This window comes from Phasianus colchicus, chromosome 8, assembly GCF_987193195.1.
Source record: "Phasianus colchicus chromosome 8, bPhaCol1.hap1.1, whole genome shotgun sequence".
Classification (NCBI taxonomy): domain Eukaryota; kingdom Metazoa; phylum Chordata; class Aves; order Galliformes; family Phasianidae; genus Phasianus; species Phasianus colchicus.
The window spans coordinates 20,607,235-20,627,700 of NC_143443.1; the positions used below are offsets into that span (position 1 = coordinate 20,607,235).

The 20,466-nt window shown below is 37.5% G+C and overlaps 1 protein-coding gene across 4 annotated transcripts in view; it reads right to left on the bottom strand.

Annotated features, from left to right (window-relative positions):
• PLCE1 (phospholipase C epsilon 1) overlaps positions 1–20,466 on the bottom strand; it is a 145,854-nt gene that overhangs the window by 22,809 nt on the left and 102,579 nt on the right. For all 4 annotated transcript variants that reach the window (XM_090145214.1, XM_090145215.1, XM_090145213.1 and 1 more), the window contains exons 6-15: positions 15,228–15,373; positions 13,214–13,472; positions 12,337–12,545; positions 7,910–8,585; positions 7,232–7,414; positions 6,200–6,317; positions 5,648–5,807; positions 1,641–1,763; positions 1,420–1,556; positions 190–428 (exon numbers count right to left, since the gene is read on the bottom strand). In XM_090145214.1, coding sequence (XP_090001340.1) covers positions 190–428; positions 1,420–1,556; positions 1,641–1,763; positions 5,648–5,807; positions 6,200–6,317; positions 7,232–7,414; positions 7,910–8,585; positions 12,337–12,545; positions 13,214–13,472; positions 15,228–15,373 — 2,250 coding nt within the window. The remainder of the gene's footprint in view (positions 1–189; positions 429–1,419; positions 1,557–1,640; positions 1,764–5,647; positions 5,808–6,199; positions 6,318–7,231; positions 7,415–7,909; positions 8,586–12,336; positions 12,546–13,213; positions 13,473–15,227; positions 15,374–20,466) is intronic.

The window sequence follows — 20,466 nt, forward strand, 5'->3', positions numbered from 1 at the left end:
GTGGATATCTGCATAACTTTATAGCCTGCAATAAGGATAATATTAAATTTTAGAGCTGTCAAATGGAAACAAGAACAACAAAATAAAATACCCCATGTCTTTAAAGAATACTGTTGGGCACATTTACAGGGAAAACAGAAGTAACAAGACTCTTAGTAAAAGGGATTGCAAGACATTTGTGTTACAGACCTGGATAATGCTGAGAATTTCATCATAGGTGCAGTGTTCTCCTTGGCAGTTCACAAGAAAGTCGTTCAGCTGCTGGATGCCCACACCAAACACCCCCAGTGATGTGCTTTCCACTCCAGTACCATTAGTTACAATGCTGGCAGCAGCAATAGCATCAGATATTTGCCTCTGGTTATCTGACAACTGCTGCCTACTCTTAATGAACAAACCAAGGTCTGAAACATTCCTAGTTAACAAATCTATTAAAAATAAACAAACAAAGAATAAAAAATAAATATCAGATATATCATTATGTGTATTGGATACATCGTATAAAATAGAATTTAACATATTTGATTGCAAAGATACTTGAATATCTTATTGAACATTTTACCCATAACATTGTAAGCATGAACAGAACCATCTTGTTTCTATCTGCTCATAGGAGCATAAGTGTTAACTTAGTGTATGTAAAGCAGTGGGAGAGAACTATTGTAAGCAATTAATTATTATACACAATCCTGGAATGTCTAATATGGATCCACAGTCTCTCCCACTGTCACCCAGGACTCTCCTGCACCCTCTCACAACCATGTACAGCCTTGAAGCCTTTCTTTTGCTGCGTGCAATCCCACAGCCTGCCCACAGATCTTATCTCTTTGCAGTTCCACATACTAGTGGTGCTGTACCCTCCCCACAGGCTGCTTGGCAGAAATACTGCTTTCTTTAAATGTGAACAAAGCTCCAAACTTAGATTATGGCAACTGGGGAATGTAAAGAGGTACAAAGGTTTCCTTTCCCCTTGTCCCAAATGAAACAGATCTACTAGGAAACCAGATAGATAAGGAAAAAAAAAAAAACCAACAAAAAAACAGATGAAACACAGGGCACAGCCTTTTTCTGATTCCTATGTTTGCTCACTGTATTAACCCTATGGCAGATTCCAGAGCTCCTGCAACCAGACGCTTCCTTCGTCGGGCCCAGCCTCTTAGCAAAAAGCTTTTTGCCTCTGCTATGCCAGTTAGTTACAAATCTATCTGGTTAACATAAAACAGGAGTACTTTTCTTCCTTTCTGAAGAAAGAACCTGCCTTACAACCAGCTAAACAGGAGTTATTGGAGGTATGGCAGCTATCCTGTGCTTAACTTATAATCGATCGCTCTTTATGAGATTGACTGAGAGATGTTATCTTGAGGCCATTAACTGAAGCTGTTCAGTAGTCTACCGGTTGTGTTTTCTTCTTTAACAAACCTAAATCGGGTTGGAATCCAATGCTGTTTTCATCAATCTTCAAATTAGTATAAAGTGGAGTAGGCTCTAGACCGGATCGATTGCAAGGCACAGCATAGACATCAAAAAGGTCTTTAAGGTCTTTGCGGCTACGGACACTGTGAAAGACATGAGAAGTCTAATTTTAGCTCTTTCAGAAACTTGGATGAACGAGATCAGTACAGAATAACAATATGTTTCACCTGAAAGATTTGAAGAGCTCCACAAATTCCACAAAAGTCATGTTACTATCAGAAACCATGAAGTTCTGGAACCCCTTCATTCCTCCTTTAACACGGCCATGCCAGCTACTGCTGCTCCACGTGCTAGATCAAAAGGAGACTGCTGTGATTTGGTTATATTACACGTATTGAAATATTATGCATTGCTGCATTAACAGCAAACAAAGCTGAATGTTATAAGATTAATAATGACAATTATACTTTTTTGTTTTACAATGGCTGTTTCTCATAAGACAACTGCAAACTTTACCAGAATGATTAAAGTATATTTAAAATACTTCCAAGTGAAAAAGGCTCTGCTGTAAATGGCAAAAATGAATGCATTCTCATTTTTTTGTTTGAAGAAAACAGTGTCAGCATTCTTGTACCACAAGCTTTAAAAAACATGTCCTGCTGCTTGTGAGGTGCACTGAAGATTTGCTAATGGAAAGATAAGAAGGATATAGAATTCCTCATAGCAATCAGTAATATTACAAGTGGATACACAATAAAAACAATATTTTCCTCACACACCTGGGGTTTCCTCCTGTCTGGGAGAATTAAAGGTCTAGATCTAAAGAAGTATAGCCCTTCCCCTGGTATACAAGCCTCCTTCTTTTCCAGCCTCGTGAGCTTTTCTCATACTTCCCAAAAACAGTTGAGATGATCCTCAGACACCTCAAAGACAGATTAAGCTACAGCCCTCTTTTTTTAGGCTTGGGCAGTAGCCCCTGGAGGCCATTTCCTTTTAATGATTTCATCCTTTCAGCTTCTTGGACGGAAGGAAAGCAAACTGATATTTCTTGAGTGCAAAGGGGGAATAATCACAGAAACAAACTAGCTGTTTGGCATTCGTTATTTTAGTTGACTTCAGTGATACCAAGCCAATTTCCTTATACCTGCAGTTGTTAACCTAAGTTGTGCAAGTGAACAAGAAGTTTTTGAATCAGAACAACAAATTTCCAAAAGCTGTATCCTAAAGTCTTTGGGCTATTACAGGACTCACTCTAGTAACTGTAGCTTTTCCCCAGTTTGAACTACTCCTTCAGCAGTATGGTGAAGTCCTTAGTGAATTTCAAGTACTAGTTTGTAAGGGTATCAGCCAAATGGCTGAGTTTCGGAGCTACCTCCTCTGTCTACATCTCAATGACCACATCTGCATGATTGGGATCTACCAGCATCCTGCAAAGGGAGGCACTGACACAGTCAGAACTGTCTAGTTTGCAGCAGAACTCCAGAAATTGCAGTATTTGTTTAAAAATACGAGACTAGGTGACCACATCAGCTTTTATTGCTCCATAATGTACAAATCTACAAATCCATTAATCTAGGAATCCTGACATCAGGTTCAGTACAAACAGTTCCAACAGCTGTGATGGAAAAACAGGACCAGCTTGTTGTCCAGTGTCCCTAAAGACATCTTGCAGTCTCTGGAAATTAGTGCTACAAACAGACTTCACATAAATACACTACATCAGATTCCTCAGTTCACTCCTGGCCTGGGATGGATGCATGCAATTGAAAACAGCATGTGATTTTAAGTATTAAAAAATACCATCTACTTTGGTTGATAGTGTTCAATTTGTTTGACATCACTATGGCAAGTACTGACATACTGCATATAACTTTGGGGCTAAAATAATTCCTAACATTTTTATCAGACAAGAAAAATAAACCACGATGAGGAAAGTCTCTTGACTCCTGCAGACTGGAACGGCAGAATACTGAAGGGGAAATCAGCAGCACATAAGAAAGCTCACCATTTCTCCAGATTGTATCTCTAGAGATTATCTTCCACAGTAACTCCGCATAAGATGAATTAAAAAAAAAAAAAAAAAAAAAGCCACCCAAACAAGACAAGCCCACTACCACCAATTATCAAAACTGTGTAATTAGGAGTAGTCTAGTTTATACCCAGCTATATACAGCTAAGGAGAGCAAATTTTACCATCCCTTCACAAATAAGCCTTCATTTTTTATATTCTGCTATATTATTCCCAATGGTTTTATCTCCCTTTCCCTTGTTTCCACTTTAGGGGCAACACTACACTTTCAAAGAGCTTTAGAATTTGCTGATGTACATCCACTTCAAATGAATGGCAGAAGATAGCTGCAGGCTCCCTGTGTGTGCAAATTATCTGCACATCTGGATTCTGCGAGGATTTATTTTCAGTGTAAGCTGTTAGTAAGGAGGTAAGAAATATCAAGACTGTGAACTATATCTGTAAAAATATAGTTCTTCATTCTCTACCTGCAGATACGTTTATTTAAAATGTACAAAAATAGCCAGCTCTTTCTCATATTAAATTGCTATCAATATTTTTTTTTTTCTATTTGATTTTATTCAGAACTTCACGTGTAGCAGAGGCATGGACCTAAGTGATGGTTAGGGAAGGCTGTTTTTAATGTACATACAATACAGACAGAAAAAGAGAGAAAGAATAGGAAATCTTCCACGCTCTTCTCTTTGTAGCTCTGTACTCCACATTTAATCATCCGTTAGCAGCTAAGACTTCTGTACTACAAAGGCTTCCGTGGAGCCTGGCAGAACCCTCTTCAGAATCACCTCCTGCAAGTTCTAGTGTGGAAGGCTCTATCACATTGGGGAGAGCTCTACCAGGAGACACTGTAGAGTCTCCAAACAACTGCAAGGGAAAACTCATCATAGCTCAGGGAGACCCAGAGTGCTAAGTTATGCAGAAACCCAGAACTGAGAGGATTTAAAGCAACATTAGCTGTCCTTCCCCTGGGAATGTGAGCTTTCAGCTGAGCCTTTTAATCGCATTTACAGAACAACAACTCTTTCGACATGAAGAGCATAAAGCAGATTTGCAAAACAGAGGAGCATTCATCAGAGGTAATAATGCAGTATTTCTTCAGTTTAATATAAAAGAGAATTGCTCCAATCCTTAAAAAAACAAACAAATAGAACAACAACAACCAAAAGCCCTATAAATGTCCCACAGAAATAAATCCAAGCCTGGAATGTTCATCTCATAGCTGTGTTTGACAGTGAAGAACAAGAAGTGAAGAACACAGGGAAGTCTCAGAAAGTAATATTACATGGAGCAGCATCCAGACACAGACACCCACAGGAGGCTCTACTACTCACTTCCATTGCTAAACCTAACCACTGAAATGTAAAAAAATCCTATTAAATAAACAAAACAAACCATTACACAAGACCTATCTCCACAAAATAATGTTCTGCCAGCAGCAGTAATCTCTTCCAGTGTTTACCACTGCTTTCCTGGAAATCCCAATATTCACACCTACATCCATACTACATCATTATGTTAAAAGATACTGGAAGGTCTCTGTTGTCACTGTATTCTTGTATATCACCAAGTACCAACCACAACTCTAGTACATTATCCTTGTTATATTACTACTACTATTACTACTACCATTATTATTATTTATAGAATTAGTACGTTACTGAACTATGTCATTGCACACCCACAGAAATGATCTTCTGCGCTGTGTAAGCAATAGGAAAATGATGAATGTTAAAGGAGAAGACAGAGGGCTGTAAGAAATGAAGATTTCAAAACTGTTCCTCCAATGGTCTGAGAAACTGCAGTCCTCACCCAGAACATCAGCAAAGTTAATGCTCCCTTAGGTAGAAATGACTTGCTGGGTTTCTTTATACAGAAGATATCTGTAACTATGTTTTGGAGACAATTTGGAGAAAGAATTAAACTTGCTGAGTTTTGGGACACATTCCAATTTTCTTCTGCAACTGACTTACTAACTGAAGCATCCTGGCTCGCAGACTGTCTACATTGCTGCCCATAGATTCATGGTATTTCAGCTTAAATGCCCTATGTTGTGCTACAATGATGTCAATCATTCAGATGTCTCTCAAAAGACTAATAGCCTTTCTGGCACTGATTTTGTCAGACTTCATCGACTTGGCAAGAAAAATGATCATAACTAAATAATAGTAACTTTTTTCTTTTTAAATCAAAGCACTGATTTCATCCTACCTCGATTGACTCTTGCTTGAAGGCATTACAGGAGAGGATACTGGTCTGGCTGGTGAGGACGTGGCAGCTCCTAAATGAGGAGGTCCAGATGCTGTCAGAGAGTGAGCTCTTCTTGATGACAGGGTGTTAGATGGAGAAGCATTAATAATAATATTTTGATCTACAAAGGAAACAAAGGTTTGCAGTACTATTACAGCCTCTGTCCCAATAAAAATGCTTTCATCCAAGAGCCCTAAACCATAATTCATTAATGCTCAGTAAAACGCTACAGGGATTGTAGATTTGTCCCAAGACAATCAAAAAGATACAGTCTGAACAAGGTTCATACCTGCTTTAGTCTGACTAGAAAGGCAGTGCTATTGAACATAAGGAAAGAAGAATCAGGAACCAAAAAAGAAACTAGTTTTAAAACTTCACGGCATTTGGAATTTGAACTATAAAAGTAATTTCCTGCCATGAACAAATACATATTCAATACTATAAAGCACATCTGTATCATGATTTTTTTGCAAAACCCTGAGAGACTCTTAAATACTGAAGCATTGTATCTACCTGATTCTTCTTGTTCATCAATATCTTGAGGATCTGAACCACTTCTGTTTCGATATTCCTTGCAGCTTTTTGCCTTCCGAGTTGCCATTTCATCATCAGTGGCCTCTCCACTTTCACCCTAGAAATGAAGTGAGCATCATAATAAACATTCCAAAACCACTGTTTTTTCATTCTTTACCAGTGCAATCTGTAACAAAATCATGAGATAAATCAGCTATTCCTTATGAAATAACTTTTGTATGGCTAGCAACTGTGCTGTCAGTGAAACTTCCCAAGTAGAAAAGGGACAGCTTAAATATGATGGATACATAATGAGTGGGGGAACATCAGAGATTACTTCAGTTTGACGTCACACAGAGGATGACAAAGATTGCACCCCTCTATATTGGTGAAGCTGGTTTTACACTATTCCACTGGGACACAGGAGATTTGAAGAGGATGGATCTTGTCATCTGGATCTTCCCTACCTGGCCAGTAACCATGTAGACAGCATTGAGCTGCTAGTTCCTGATTTTTCCCTTTCCTAACTATTGCTGAAAGTCTCGAGTGAAGAAAAAGAAAGGGCATTGTTCCTGTCACCATCTAAGATTATCTTACCCCACGTTAATGTGAAGCAGAAGATTTGTGGTGATATTTTTAGCAACATGAAAACAAAAAGGAGCAAAGAAACTGACTACAGCCTCCAGACATCACCCTGACAGTTACTGCTTTTGTTCTTAAGAATATTTTACCTCTATATTGAAGTACTTTTGTTCTTAAGAATATTTTACCTCTATACTGAAGTAGCACCTAAAGCTCTTAATGAGATTATGTCCTTGTCTGCTAGCATTCGTGTCCTTAGAAATGAAATAAAAACATGAGGAAAAAAACCCACCAAATTAATGGAAAACAACAAGCCAAAACATACGAAACCTGCAATAAGCTGTTTTAAAGTTCTCAACTAACTTTCTCCTGGTTCAGAGTACTGCTAGCTACACAGCAAATGTAGGAAGGAAACAAGTCAGACAGATAAGTAACAAAATACATGAATACCCTCATGAGTACTTTCTTCTTTTTCTTAGCTGCACTTATTCCCAGAGTATTGTTTCTCTGCACACTAGGTTTCTCACTGCTTTTGGTCAGAGTTCCTGTGCTTGTGTTCCTTGTGCTCCATCGTCTGCCTCCAAACAGTTCGACAGCCTGAGCCAAGGTTGGGCCTTCAAACCTTCCATCCTCCTACAAAAATTCTCAGCATTAACAAAATCAGGAGAATAACTACCAAAGAACAGACACATTTTCTTAAGATATCTCTAAGGAACCAATGAAAAGCAAAATATCAAGAGCACACAATTTTTAATTACTGCATGAATGCAACAGGGCTATTTTCTTCACTATCTCATATTTTTGGCCCTAAATTTCAGTATTCATTTCTGGAGAACCATTTTCATGTATAGTCATTGCTTTCTCTTTAAGAAAATATTTATTCCCAAACTCCAAATATATGAAGAACTTAACAATAAAAAAGGTTAAACTTAAATGTATCTAAAATATGCACCACTTGATGAGAAATTATGTGGAGAACCAGATCATTTTCACTCAAACCATGTTACTAAGTTGGAGGTCTGGTGTTCACATTTAACTTCAGTTTACTTATAATAGAAACTAATTGCTCGACAATACATTGATGACATTTTTGAAACTTTCCTCATGGAAAATCACAGCATCTTTTACCTGGTAGAGGCTAACATACTGTTTCCGAAGCCACTGTAATCTTTGATCAGGGAATCTCCTCATTTTTCTTACAGCTTTAGTCAATTCCAGCAGTCCATCGTAGAGCATTCTGGCAGTATATTTTGGAGCAACAAAGTGCAGCAACTTATTATCAGTAGTCTGAAGTCCATAAAGTAGTGTTATACCGTTTTCTTCAAGGGACATATTACAAAGTTTATTTTGAACACACACAGTGTGCATATCAATGCCAGAATGTCCCATATACACAGCCTTGGCTGAAAACAAATCCAGAAAACCTTCCACCAGTCCATTTAGTCCGGTATTGCCAAGGAACTGGTATTTACCAAGTTCAGCAGCATTACCCAGGACACTCAGCTTGGCTTTTGCATTTGCTGGGCAAACTGTTGTGGGTTTTGTCCAAGTCAAAGTACTATTGTCAGGCTGAAGCTGAAGAAAGCAACGTGCTGAAAGATGTGTCTCCTGGTCATAATGGATGACAGTTGCACCTTGCAGCATAAACTGGTGGACATCAGCTCTGATGGACAACACATACCAGGGAATGAGTTCTATGCCATGGCAGAAAGCCTTTTGTTGCTCTTCTGTTGAACTTGTGTCCCAGTCCTTCAACTGCTCAAATATATCACTTTCAGAATCTGAAAGATCTCCAATTATAAATCTGTACGTGAACAAAGATGAGGGACTTGGTTTAGTTATGTTTAATACACCCATTTTCTACCTAGTGAAACACATGATTTATGTGCCGACTTATGCTACTACTTTTTTTTTTTTTTTTTCTGCTGCAGTTTAAATTAAAAATACAGGGACAGTAGTTTTTGCAGTATTACAATTTAAGTTATGGCAATTTGGAATTTATAGATGTTACTACAATTAATTACTGATAGCAATATAATTATGTTTTCTTTGAATTTTACAAGAATTATATTTATTATCATAGAATCAATCATAGAATGGCTTGGGTGGAAGGGACCTTATAAAGAACTTCATTTTGGATCTTGAAGTTAAGTGACTCCAGTTTCTAAGCCCATATCACCCCAATGGAAATACCAAGTAGTGTATGAGGAAGCTGGTAACAATATCTAGGGGACTGAAGACAGGACTTTCAATCCCTCTTCTACTATTCTTTTTTGTGTACAGACCTGTTTCTGGTTAACACTTGTAAAACCCCACATGGAACTTTCAGGTCTTCCTCAAAATTTCCCCTCCCTGGAGTAGTAATTCATTTAATTTTTCCCTTATTCCAGACATCAATTCTAATGGTGATGGTGAAGAGATAGACAAACCATGGCAGAATAATTGTATCAGCCTTAATTGCAACTGAAGTTTCTTAAGAAATCTGCCGTAAAATAAAGGTCATGCCATATACCTGAGCTGCTATAAGCTGATGTTAAAACTGATGAATCTTGCCACACTGCACACATTGTTTATCTGGATTACTCACGATTCAGCTTTTCAAATTAAAACAACTACTAAAACGTTTATCTTCCTCATGCCTTCAAAATAACCAAACAAGTCTCTAGAAAGACCCTAGAAAGTATATTCTGAGATTAGATATGCAAGGCTGGGGGAGTCTAGTACAGAGGAGACAGAAATGGCAGAGCTTTGTTCATGCCTTATTTCATGTGTGACAGCACAGCCATGCTGTAGATTAAAATGTACAAGCAGCAACAAGGTAAGCCAAGCACATGCACAAGGCGTATCCAGAAACAGCCTCTGACATTAGCTGGCAAAAGCAATATAGCCATCAACTATTGGGAACAAACTTACAGAACTTGATTTGAACCAGAAGCTTTCTTTACACGTATTGAACTAAGATGCAAGAAAATGACAAGAAAGGATACAGGAAACGTTAAAACAGAGTGCAGTTTTAAAGGAGGAAATTGTAAGGGATATGAAAGGGAAAAAAAAGTGAGGTTTTTCACTTTTAATCATTCTGAAGGTATTTACTGTAATTAAGAAAGCTTAAAGGGTAGAGGAGATCAGGTCAACAACATTAAGACAAAGTTTAGAGAATGGGTCGTTTGATTAACATTTCTATAAAGATTGGATTTCAACATTTATATTTTTCCTACCCGCTGTTATTTCTTTGAGAACTTTCAAAGACGACGAACAGAATTTTAATTGTGGTATTTACTTGGCACAGTCAGCGCCTTAGGATGATTGGACACATCGCTGACTGCAGAGCGACACTCAGTCTATTTGGGAAAATAACAGCTGCACTCAGTGCCCACTGATTTTATAAGATGCCCTTCATTTTCTGCAAATCAAACCAACATATCCAGCTCTACTGGGCTTGTGTTTCACAATATTAATTCAAATCAACAAAATGCAAACTAATTACAAGATTGTAATTACATAATACTGCATAACAGATATGGCTTAGGTCTCAAAAGAAAGGCTTTTAGCTGTTTACAGCATTAAAAATGAATCAAATATTGCAGCCTGCATACAACAGGGACAAGAGCACAGAGCCCTTCTGCCTCTCTGCAGCAGTTCTTTCCTGTGTCTCAGCCAGCTCTCAATGGCCAGCAAAACATAGCAGGATAATGAGGAACTGAGGTAAATTAACACTTCCACGGGTACTTTTCTACAAGTCATTAGAATATTAAAATTAGCATTTTACTGCACCAGAAATACAGACAGCAATGATCAGACAGCTGAATCAAGAAACACAATTTTATTTACTTCTCCGCTGTTTTGTTCATTTCAGTGTTGCACTCAACTTTTTTGCATTTAATTTCTACTTTAGAATGGAACTTAGCAGTTCCATTTAAACATAAAGCATAAATAACTAATTAAAAAAACTGATTTCATAAAGACATAACAAAAAGAACTCAATTTTCCTCATACTGTTCTTCTACATTTAAATTCTGCTTTGTGTATTCAAGTGAAAGGTTGATTTCACTTGCTCATTCTTTCTTTGAATGGAGAGCTGCAAGTTGAATTCAAACTATATTAATTAAGAAAAATAATTCCTGGAAAAAATGTTTAAACTGAAATAAAAGATAACAAATGTACAGAGAAGTGGGACTGCCTTTCCTGGCATAATCTACTGCGCCACTGCCCAGAAGGAAGTAAAGCCAGATGTGAATAATTCTATTAGAAACCATTCTTGCAGGAAATAATTATTATTTATTTGAAATGAGATTTACAATTGCATGCTAATGAAATAAATGCATTTAAACAGGAAGAGGGTAGCTCCTTCTCAGGCAGTCAGTTATTAGATTCTGCGTGTAATAGCTGAAATAAGTTGGATACTTCTGATCATACTGATATTTCTGATAGACATTATCAATATAATAACTCAAGTAGGGACATAAGTATGTTTTTTACGTAATCCGGGTTGTGTCATTTATATGATGGGATAAGGGAAAATGGTTTCAACAAAAAGAGAGGAGACATACTGGAGATAAGGAAGAAGTTTTCTACAGTAAGCATGGTAAGGCACTGGCACAGCCTGCCCAGAGAGGCAGTGGAGACATCCAAAGTCAGGTTGGATGGGGCTGTAAGCACTGGATGGAACTGTAGATGTCCCTGTTCATTGCAGGGGAGTTGGACCAGATGACCTTTTATGGTCCCTTCCAACTGAAATGATTCTACGATTCTAAATCATTTCACCTCTGAACAGCACAGTTCTGTTTGTTGCTTCTCTAACAGTTACCTCATTTGTAGCTGACACATCAACATCTAAGTGGGCTGCAATTTCACTAAAGCAACACTCAAGATCAAGTCATGTCTTAAACTTCCCTTTTAGTATACTTTTTGCTGCTGAAAAGTAAAGACTATACTGTGTATTCAGTCAAAATTGGAAAGTTTTTGAACACCGTGCTCATGGGGCACAATCAAGAAAACATCTAGGCAAAATAGGAGGACTAAATCAAACTGAAAATTCACAATGCAAAATGACTTACAAATGTCTTCTGGACATAATTTAAAAGCCTCAAGTGAACATGTCCTTAAAAGAAGTGGTCTTATGAACAATAATAAATAACTTTTATTTTGGAAAGGGCACAACACTGCCCTGGTGTGCAGAATATAATGTTCTGAGCTCTGATAACAGATATGTCCTGGTGCTATTCCGGGCACCACAGATCAAAATTGTAATCATAACCGTGGATTTTTAAAGCTCTGTGTGTAAGATGAAAAGGATTTACCCTTATCATGAGAGGAAGTAATTAAAGTAATTACATCATGAGTGAAAATATAACTATACAGAGAGCTCTCATGCATTTGATACTTAGCATAATTCCAGGAGGAATAAGTTTTGAATTGGAAGACAGTAAATCAAAGAGAGGAGGTTAAAAATTGCCTCTGATTTTGTAAGTGAGCTTTGGTAAAAGGAAATGAAAAACTAAAACTAAAACTGTGAAACATACAGATGAAGATAGAAAACAAAACATGAGACCTACTGGTAACGGTTTCTGTCCTTCAAGGAGTTTTTTCTTGAATTGCTCTCTTCACTGAGATTATCTTCCCCCTCTTCAGATTCCAAACTGCGATTACAGCTCCGAATAGTCTGAAATATACTGTTTGCAGTGGATTCTTTTTCTGGATTATTTAAACCATCCTGGCCTACCCGTTGCAAGAAATTATCTTGTCCACTGTAATCTGAAACAAACTAAAGACATCTAATAGATTAGTATTGTAACAGGAGCGATGGAACACTGCGTCATTTACATCTTGTTGGAGAAATTCCTAGAAGAATTAAGAATATTTAGTACGTACATTTCCCATTAGAAGCTAATGGGATTTTGTACCTAAACAGACTAAATCACTGCATAAACCAAGTAACACAAATTACAATAGTCCTGTAGACTTTTTAAAAGTCTCAGTTTTTGTGGAATATTTTCAAAACAAAGTGAAAAAAAAGGAACTGTTTTATTTCATAGAGGAAAAGGTTGTTCCACTGATCTTTTGAGTTCTTCTTTTAAGGAACTGAAAACCTTCCAGTTCCCAACAAGCTATGCAGAAGATCAGAAAATTTAGGAGAAGACAGCTGCATGTTTAAGTATTTACATACTTCCTTTACCAAAGTAAAAGCTGTTAGCTTTGGTATAGACAATAATTGCTCAGTACTCCTATACTGAACTACTTATTAACAACAAAATCTACGTTACTACAGTTACTGCAGGAATTAAATTGAGGTTCATGTAACTGAACTATGGATAATAGTCTGGTTTATAGAACTCTAATTAGATGAAACTTTCATATAAAACAACAGATGATAAAATAATGCACTGGATGGCTAAGAACACAGCCTCTTAGAACAGCAATTTACCCATTTACCTCCAATGTCTCATCCTGGGAATTATACTGTGGGCAGAGTCTGATGAGGCTTGATGCTCCATCCAAAATTTCACAAAGCTCTTTTAAAAATACACCACAGAAAGGAACTACTTTACAGCCTGGAATATTGAGTGCCCGGTTGACCACTTTCCTGTACTCGGATGAGGACTCATGTTGTGCCATAGCATCTTTCAGACTTCGCATGGTTTCAATGTCAGACTGGTCCATAAATTGCCACATTTTTAAAACTTTTCTTGACCTAGTGAAAAAAAAGACCACAACAATTATTAAAAATAAATAAATAAGCCAATTTATAGAGAAGTCCAGCACCTCCAGCATGTACGTAATAGAAATTATGGAAATATGGAAATTATTGTCATTACTCAGAAATGAATGAATCACATTCAGCTCATTATTCTTACAAAAACTCTGGCTCGCAGACTGTTTCTCCTCTTTGAATTACCAAATGGCAAAAATAACAAGGACAAACAAGCAGTATGATTTACACAAGATTGCAGTAATGTTTAGGAACTTAATAAAAGCTTGGGTACCCATGAAAGGCGAGCAGGATTTTCAACATTTTCATTTTGTCATTGCCTTAAAGTCAAAAAGGCATAGGAAGAAATAAGAAAAGAAATGGTATGGAGATAAACCAGATGGTTTATTACAAATTCATTCATTAGTAGATAACCCATATAGTTAGCAAATGAAAATAAAAGAAACAACAAAGAAACAAACAATTTGAAATATTTTGCATTGATTCATTCCCATTACACTCTAACTCCATCATGGAAATAAATCAAGCCTGTCTTTCAGCTCTCAAGCATCAGTGCCACTCTGCAGACCAAGCTTTGAATTCAAACAGAAATGACTCCTGGTGAGAAGAACAGCTGGCATTGCTGAGTCCACTCACCCTCTGAGCGCACATTTGAGCAAAGGCATGGCCTTTCTATGCACCCTGCCTTCAGACACAGCAAAAGGGTTGTAGAACTGCTAGCAGCTCAACATCCTCATCCCCACTTTCTGTCACTGTGTTGAGTGCACTGCTAATTGGGCACCAGCCTTGCCTTTACACTTTGCCTTACCTTCTGCTGTGCAGATGCATTACAGATAAAATTAAGGCCTTAATTTGTTTGCATTTTCCCTCACAACTTACATGGGTAGGGGACCCATATGGATGCATTCTGCTGGAAAAAAACTCCCTTTGTCCACAAGCATTTAATATGTATTTTATATACAAAAAATGTAAATAATTAGCTCAGTGAGAATCCTCGCTAAACCACAAAGAGCAACAATACAACACATGAAAGCTTTTCTACACCAACACAAAATATAGGGAGGGTCGGAGCTAAATGATGGGAAATCTGATCTTAACTCTTCCTTGTCCAGTCTAATTTGCTGCCCTCTGACGTGCAAATCTGTGTCAAGGTAGCACCTCACCACCGCACCTGTCATTCTGCAGAAGAGACTGCAACCCCACATTCTGTTTTCCTTCTGGATACACTGCAGGACTGGCTACATAAGATAATTACAGCACAAGATTTCAGCATTAGCCAGTATAAATAAATTTGAAGGGTTTTACAAGACAGTTTTAGCTGTCCGTTGTTTGTGTGCGTGTTTTGTTGGTTTTCTTTTACAGTTTCAGTCTGACTCTATTAGAATGCTACCATGATTATATTTCATTCGTCTTCTGGACACTCCAAACCCCAAGTTACATTTTAGATTTTAGACAAAGCATAGCTGATTTGCCATCTTTCTTTACATTTTAAAAATTTCATTTAAAAATGTATGCTTTCTAATGTAGAAAATGAAAATGAAGAATGAAAATGACAATGAAGAAAATGGGTTTTAGCATGTTCAGTTTTTTCAAAAAAGGATTCTTAGCAAGTAAGAGGGCAAGATGATGTGATTTAGCCACAGATTTCTGTTTATGCCCTTGTCCAAAGACATCTGCTTGACGGAAGCTGCAGTGTAATCTATCACTGAGAAGACATTTACAAAGAGTTGCCCATACCTTAGTCCTGCCAAAAATTCCATTACAGCATTGTAGTTGCCCATATTCCAGCAGCATTTTGCCACATGTACTAAATATGAGAAGACTTCTCGTTTCTCCTCCATAGAACCTGCAGTCAGGATCAGCCAGGTAACCCATGAGCTCACCTTGTGAAATAAGACAAACAGTACAGTCAGTCAAAGCAATGTCACTTGGAGCATCTGCACATATTTGAATTTCTTGTTTTCCTTCTGCAAGGAGGGTACCAGTGAAAATGCTATGCACACACCTGTGGCCCAATCCCATGCATTACATGCATTGCAAACACACACACAGATATGCTCACATTCCAGCAGTTAAATCTTAACTACTCCCATAATACTTAAATAAAAAACTGTTGTATGGCAGTATAAGATATAATGGATATGCATTCAGGCCACAGAATAAAACGGGCAGCTTAAGTTAGTGACAATTTCTAATGCTGTCAGAGAGATCTGCAGTGCAAATTTTCATTAGCACAACTTACAAATCTCAGTGTCACACTGAGATAGGTATAGGAGATATATAGGTATAGGATAGGTATAGGAGACAGGCAAGGTATCCCCTTGTTCTTACAATATGGAGAGTGAATTTTGATAAACTGTCACTATTGTTTTCATGCATTGAAAAGATCATAAATGCAGTAAAAAATTTAAAAACCCACCCTTTCCAAGTGCGACCACAATACCAGTCTCTGCTCAGTGATTATTTCATCAGCAATTAACTTGGTACAAAATTCTATTTGTATAAAAAAAAATTAAGCCTTCCTTTTACCAGTGAGCATTTTCCTTCTAGCTTATGTTCCCATAATATCTATAAAAGGTAGCTATCTTTCAGGTGGAAACCTAATTCAAATCAACTGCCCCTTTTCACAGTATTATTCCCCAGGGCTTCATTTTTGTCATTATGTAAACACTTAGAAAGCAATAAACGTGATTTGTCCACCAACACTGAGTTTCATTCTTTAGCCTTAAAGGATTCAGAGTGTTTACAGGCAACACTGGTGTGAGGAGCAGCTTATAACAACCAGGAAATTTTAGTTGTCATGAGGCATAGATCATTTTATTTTAAAAATCAAGCAAAAGAAATAAAAAGAAAACTCTTTAGTACAAATTAAAAAAATCCCTAAAAATATAAAGCTCCTCCATCATACAGTGATGCCAGCCTCTCACTCCTGAGAGAGAACAGCCAAAGAATATGAGAAATGTAAGTTGCTCGTTCGTCTTCCTGACACCCAAACCAGCTGAGAACAACAAATGAGAACTGCGCAAATAAGGAAACAAACCACAGCTCCAATATATGCAAAGCACAGAGGCGGAAAAAGGAATCAAAATTTTAAGACTGAATTCCTGAAGAAATGAGGTTATAAAATCATTCGAGGACATCCTCAGGAGTGTGTAGCTCAGGGTAATGAGATGTGAGATCAGGGAACAACAGAGTCGTCCCGCAACAGCGTTCTCTGTGCCCTCACCCTCACCAGACAACGTGGTTATGGAAGGTAAGAGCTAGAAGAAACTTGCACCTTGCTTAGCAATAATCTAAAGAAAAATGGTTAGCTTCTGTTTCCATATGTTTTTAGAACTCACATACAATAGCAAAGGCTTAGGAGCAGATACCCAGTAGACAGCTTTCAGAACAGACAGAACAAGCAGGAGAGATCCGTGCTGTATATGCAGACATGCTGACGGACCTTTCCCATCTGCAGCCTTTATACAGGCTGCCACTGCAGAGGCCACAACACAAAGAAGTATCACAGCTGTGCACTCGAATTTCACTGATATTATGTCTGAAGTGCTCAGCTGGTGATTCCTAAATTGTAAAACTAAATCAGCCAAGAAGTGTATACCTGAAGAGCATAAAGAAGAATACAGAAAATTGTATGAACTGTATGACACGGGGCTCAGATGAGGGCATGCACAGAATGAAATGCAATTAAGTAAATGCAAAAAAATACATAAATCAGAAATTATGAAACAAAACAGTTAAATACGTGATTCAAGGTTGGCATAGAGCTGTTTGTGTATGCTGGAATAAAATTACATATTGGTTTTGGATATTATTCTCATTTTCCAGAAATGGCTCTGTTAGAGAATACAAATGCTAAACATGCAATAACACACACAAAAAGATTAATAACATTTGTTTGGTATGAAATACCAAATGTGGTAATGACAGATTGATTAATTCGTGTTTAAATATTTTAAATAATAATATAATTTCAAGCAGATCTGTTTTAATCTAAGGTAGTCAACACATGCAATAGTCAGGAGAGAACAGTATCAAGGCTGATAAAGAATGTCTAAAAATGCATTTGAATGTAGACTCCCTAACGAGAAACCCTGAAACTAAAACAGTTACTTGCTGAAAATTTATTTAATACAGAGTTTAGGACTGCTATAAACAGTTATGATGAACTTTTACAAACACTGTAAAAGCAAACACAAATGATGAAGGTTAGCACAAACAAGCCTTTGTGGCAAAATAAGGGTGCAAAAGGCAGTAAGTAGTCTCCCTTGAAGTTTATGCTCACTGCTTCTGCAGGACAAGAATAGATTCGCAGGAAGAGCAGAAAACAGTTAGAAAGTATTTCACTAAAGGAGAAGGAAAAATAAAGTGTCTGAATGTCTACACAACAAAAGAGGATGGGCAAAGGAAGGTATAAAGACCTAGGCAGAAACAAGTTGCAGAACAAAGCACCAAAAGACAGAACCCACTGCTGCCAAACAGAGAACATGCCTGCTTCAGAAACTTCAGTATGTGCATATTTGCTGAAGATTAGAAAAAGAGTGACGACCTGACTGCGAGGCTTCAGTCAGACACAGATAACAGAAACTTTCATTCGTGCTCTTTTACATATTGACGACCTTAGGAGTATAACAGAGTCGTCCCTCTCCATACGCTACAGGCTGCTTCTCTTTTTCATATGGCTTTTATATTTAGTAACAGTCAGGTGCACACAGTGATTTTTCAGCTGGTTCTGAATAGCTGCAACTCTTCATAAAGTTTTCCTATGAACAACTCAGACTATTACTTGATTAATCTGAATACACCATATAGCTCCTAGAAACGGGTATTATGGGAATAGTATTCCAAAATTAATTTCTTGGAATGTTTCATCACTTTCAGATTAGAATAGAGACCGTTAAAAGGCAACAGCACTGTCACAAAGGAGGCAGCAGAGGGAAGGAGGAACTGTGAGCAAAGGCCATCTCATTTAATTCACTGAGGTTTCTGCTGAACATCGTGCACCCCCTTTTTTTTTTTTTCAGTGAGGATTGCTGGAAAACAGAGAAAAATCACTGAGAGGCTTTTGGGGGCATTTTCCCCAAATTAAATCTGATCCAGGAGTCCAGTTAGGAAGCAAACTTGTAATTAATTTGCAGAACAGTCATTCATCTTTTCAAAAAGTCAGAGGAGACTTTTGTCATAAAAATGTTGCAGTTGCAAGATGTGGCTGAATCAGCAGCTTTGAAGGAGCATAGAACTGAAGCTGACCTACAGCTGCCTGAGGTCCCTTCCCAACTATGAACTCCCTGAAGATTTCATTCTGCCCAGGCAGATTGAATTGATGGATCAAAAAACGTTATCCTGAACATCAATATTTATTTTAAATAAATGCACACTGAAATAATTTGAGTGTGGAATTAATTTTCAACTACTATTCGTAATGGGCATAGCTAAAATGAACCATGTACAACTAACACTGAAATGGAGGTAAACTGAAAGGACTGCAATCTTTAGGAAATATCATGTACAACAGCTTACAGGAAACCTAAGTATATTAAAGTATATATACATTGAAGAACACTAAAATATACAGAGATTTAACAATATTCAGTAAACATACTTTTGAATGTGTTGATTTGCTGAAAATTACTGGGCTGAGCAGTCCAGAGTCCATGCTCACAGGTACACCTCCATAGGAACCACTGATGATCTCCAATAACTGTACAGCTGCCCACAGCACTTAACAATGCATGTAACACATTTCTGCTGCCTGGGATACATAATGCTTCCTCTGCACAGATGGTGTTCAAGAACTAATGAGCTCTTAAAAATCTTCATTCAAATGAGAGTTCAAAAGCATAATTCCTCAGATATTGCCCAGCACACGTGAGCCAGAGGCACCTCGCACAACAGGAGAACATATGGAAACATATGGAAACATATGTGGAAGCTGCCATGAAAATTTTTCTTTTCCACTAAACGTATGTGTAGCACAGACTGTATTTGGGGAGCAGCTACCCAAGGAGGAAAGCAGCAGCAGCCCGCAGCCTTGTTAGCAGGCTGTGCCTGCTGCACGAGGACTCTGCAGCTCAGCAGTGCCCAAACAAAGCAGCCCTTGCAAAACACATTGCAAGTACTCCTCAGAATTAGCAGTAACAGCTTCTGGACAGAGTTTTTGTATTCAATATCCAGTTAACATCAGATCACGATCTACATCTTAAAGATGATTTCCTGATTTATTTTTTTCACATTCTACTCACATAGTTCTGTTTCTGTAACTCACTGTAAACTCCCTTTAGAACACAAATCATCACAACAAACCTATAATTAGACGAGCCTAAAAAGTATGAGAAAATGTATCCTGCCTTCATTTATATAACCCACACAATAGCAAAACACACTAAACATCACAAATTGAAACAAAATCCACTCAAGTTGATAATAACACCCATCTTCTCATTCAGGTGGATATGAATCAGTGCTTTTCAGGGTTACTGTACACCAATATTTAGGTGTAAAAAAATAAATTGTATCCAATAGATACCTAGTGCAAATTTAAATATTTTCTAGTCATCTGTTACAGACAAGCACCCTACCATCAAGCTATGTTTCAGTTTGTAAAAAAGCCCCAGCTGGAAATTTTCAGAGGTACAAATCTGAGTCTGAGCACAAACAGGATCTGCATCATCCAGACAGTGCAAACTGAAGGTGATCAATCATCTCAGGCACAATAATACATAATGACAAATAAGTTCTAGTTTTGTTGTGCTTTGTTTTTTTTTTTAATTGCATTTTTTTAATCAGCTCTTGCTATTTTAAATACAATAAAGTCTACTCAATAGACTCTTTTTGGGTTTTTGGACTTATCCTACTATGATCAAATTTTCAAATAATCTTGAGTAAAAAATTAACAATGCATTTTGAAAAAGCATACTTATAATTCAATGTTAATCTTCAAATATACCGTGACTATTTTAAAGCCCATGTCTGACTC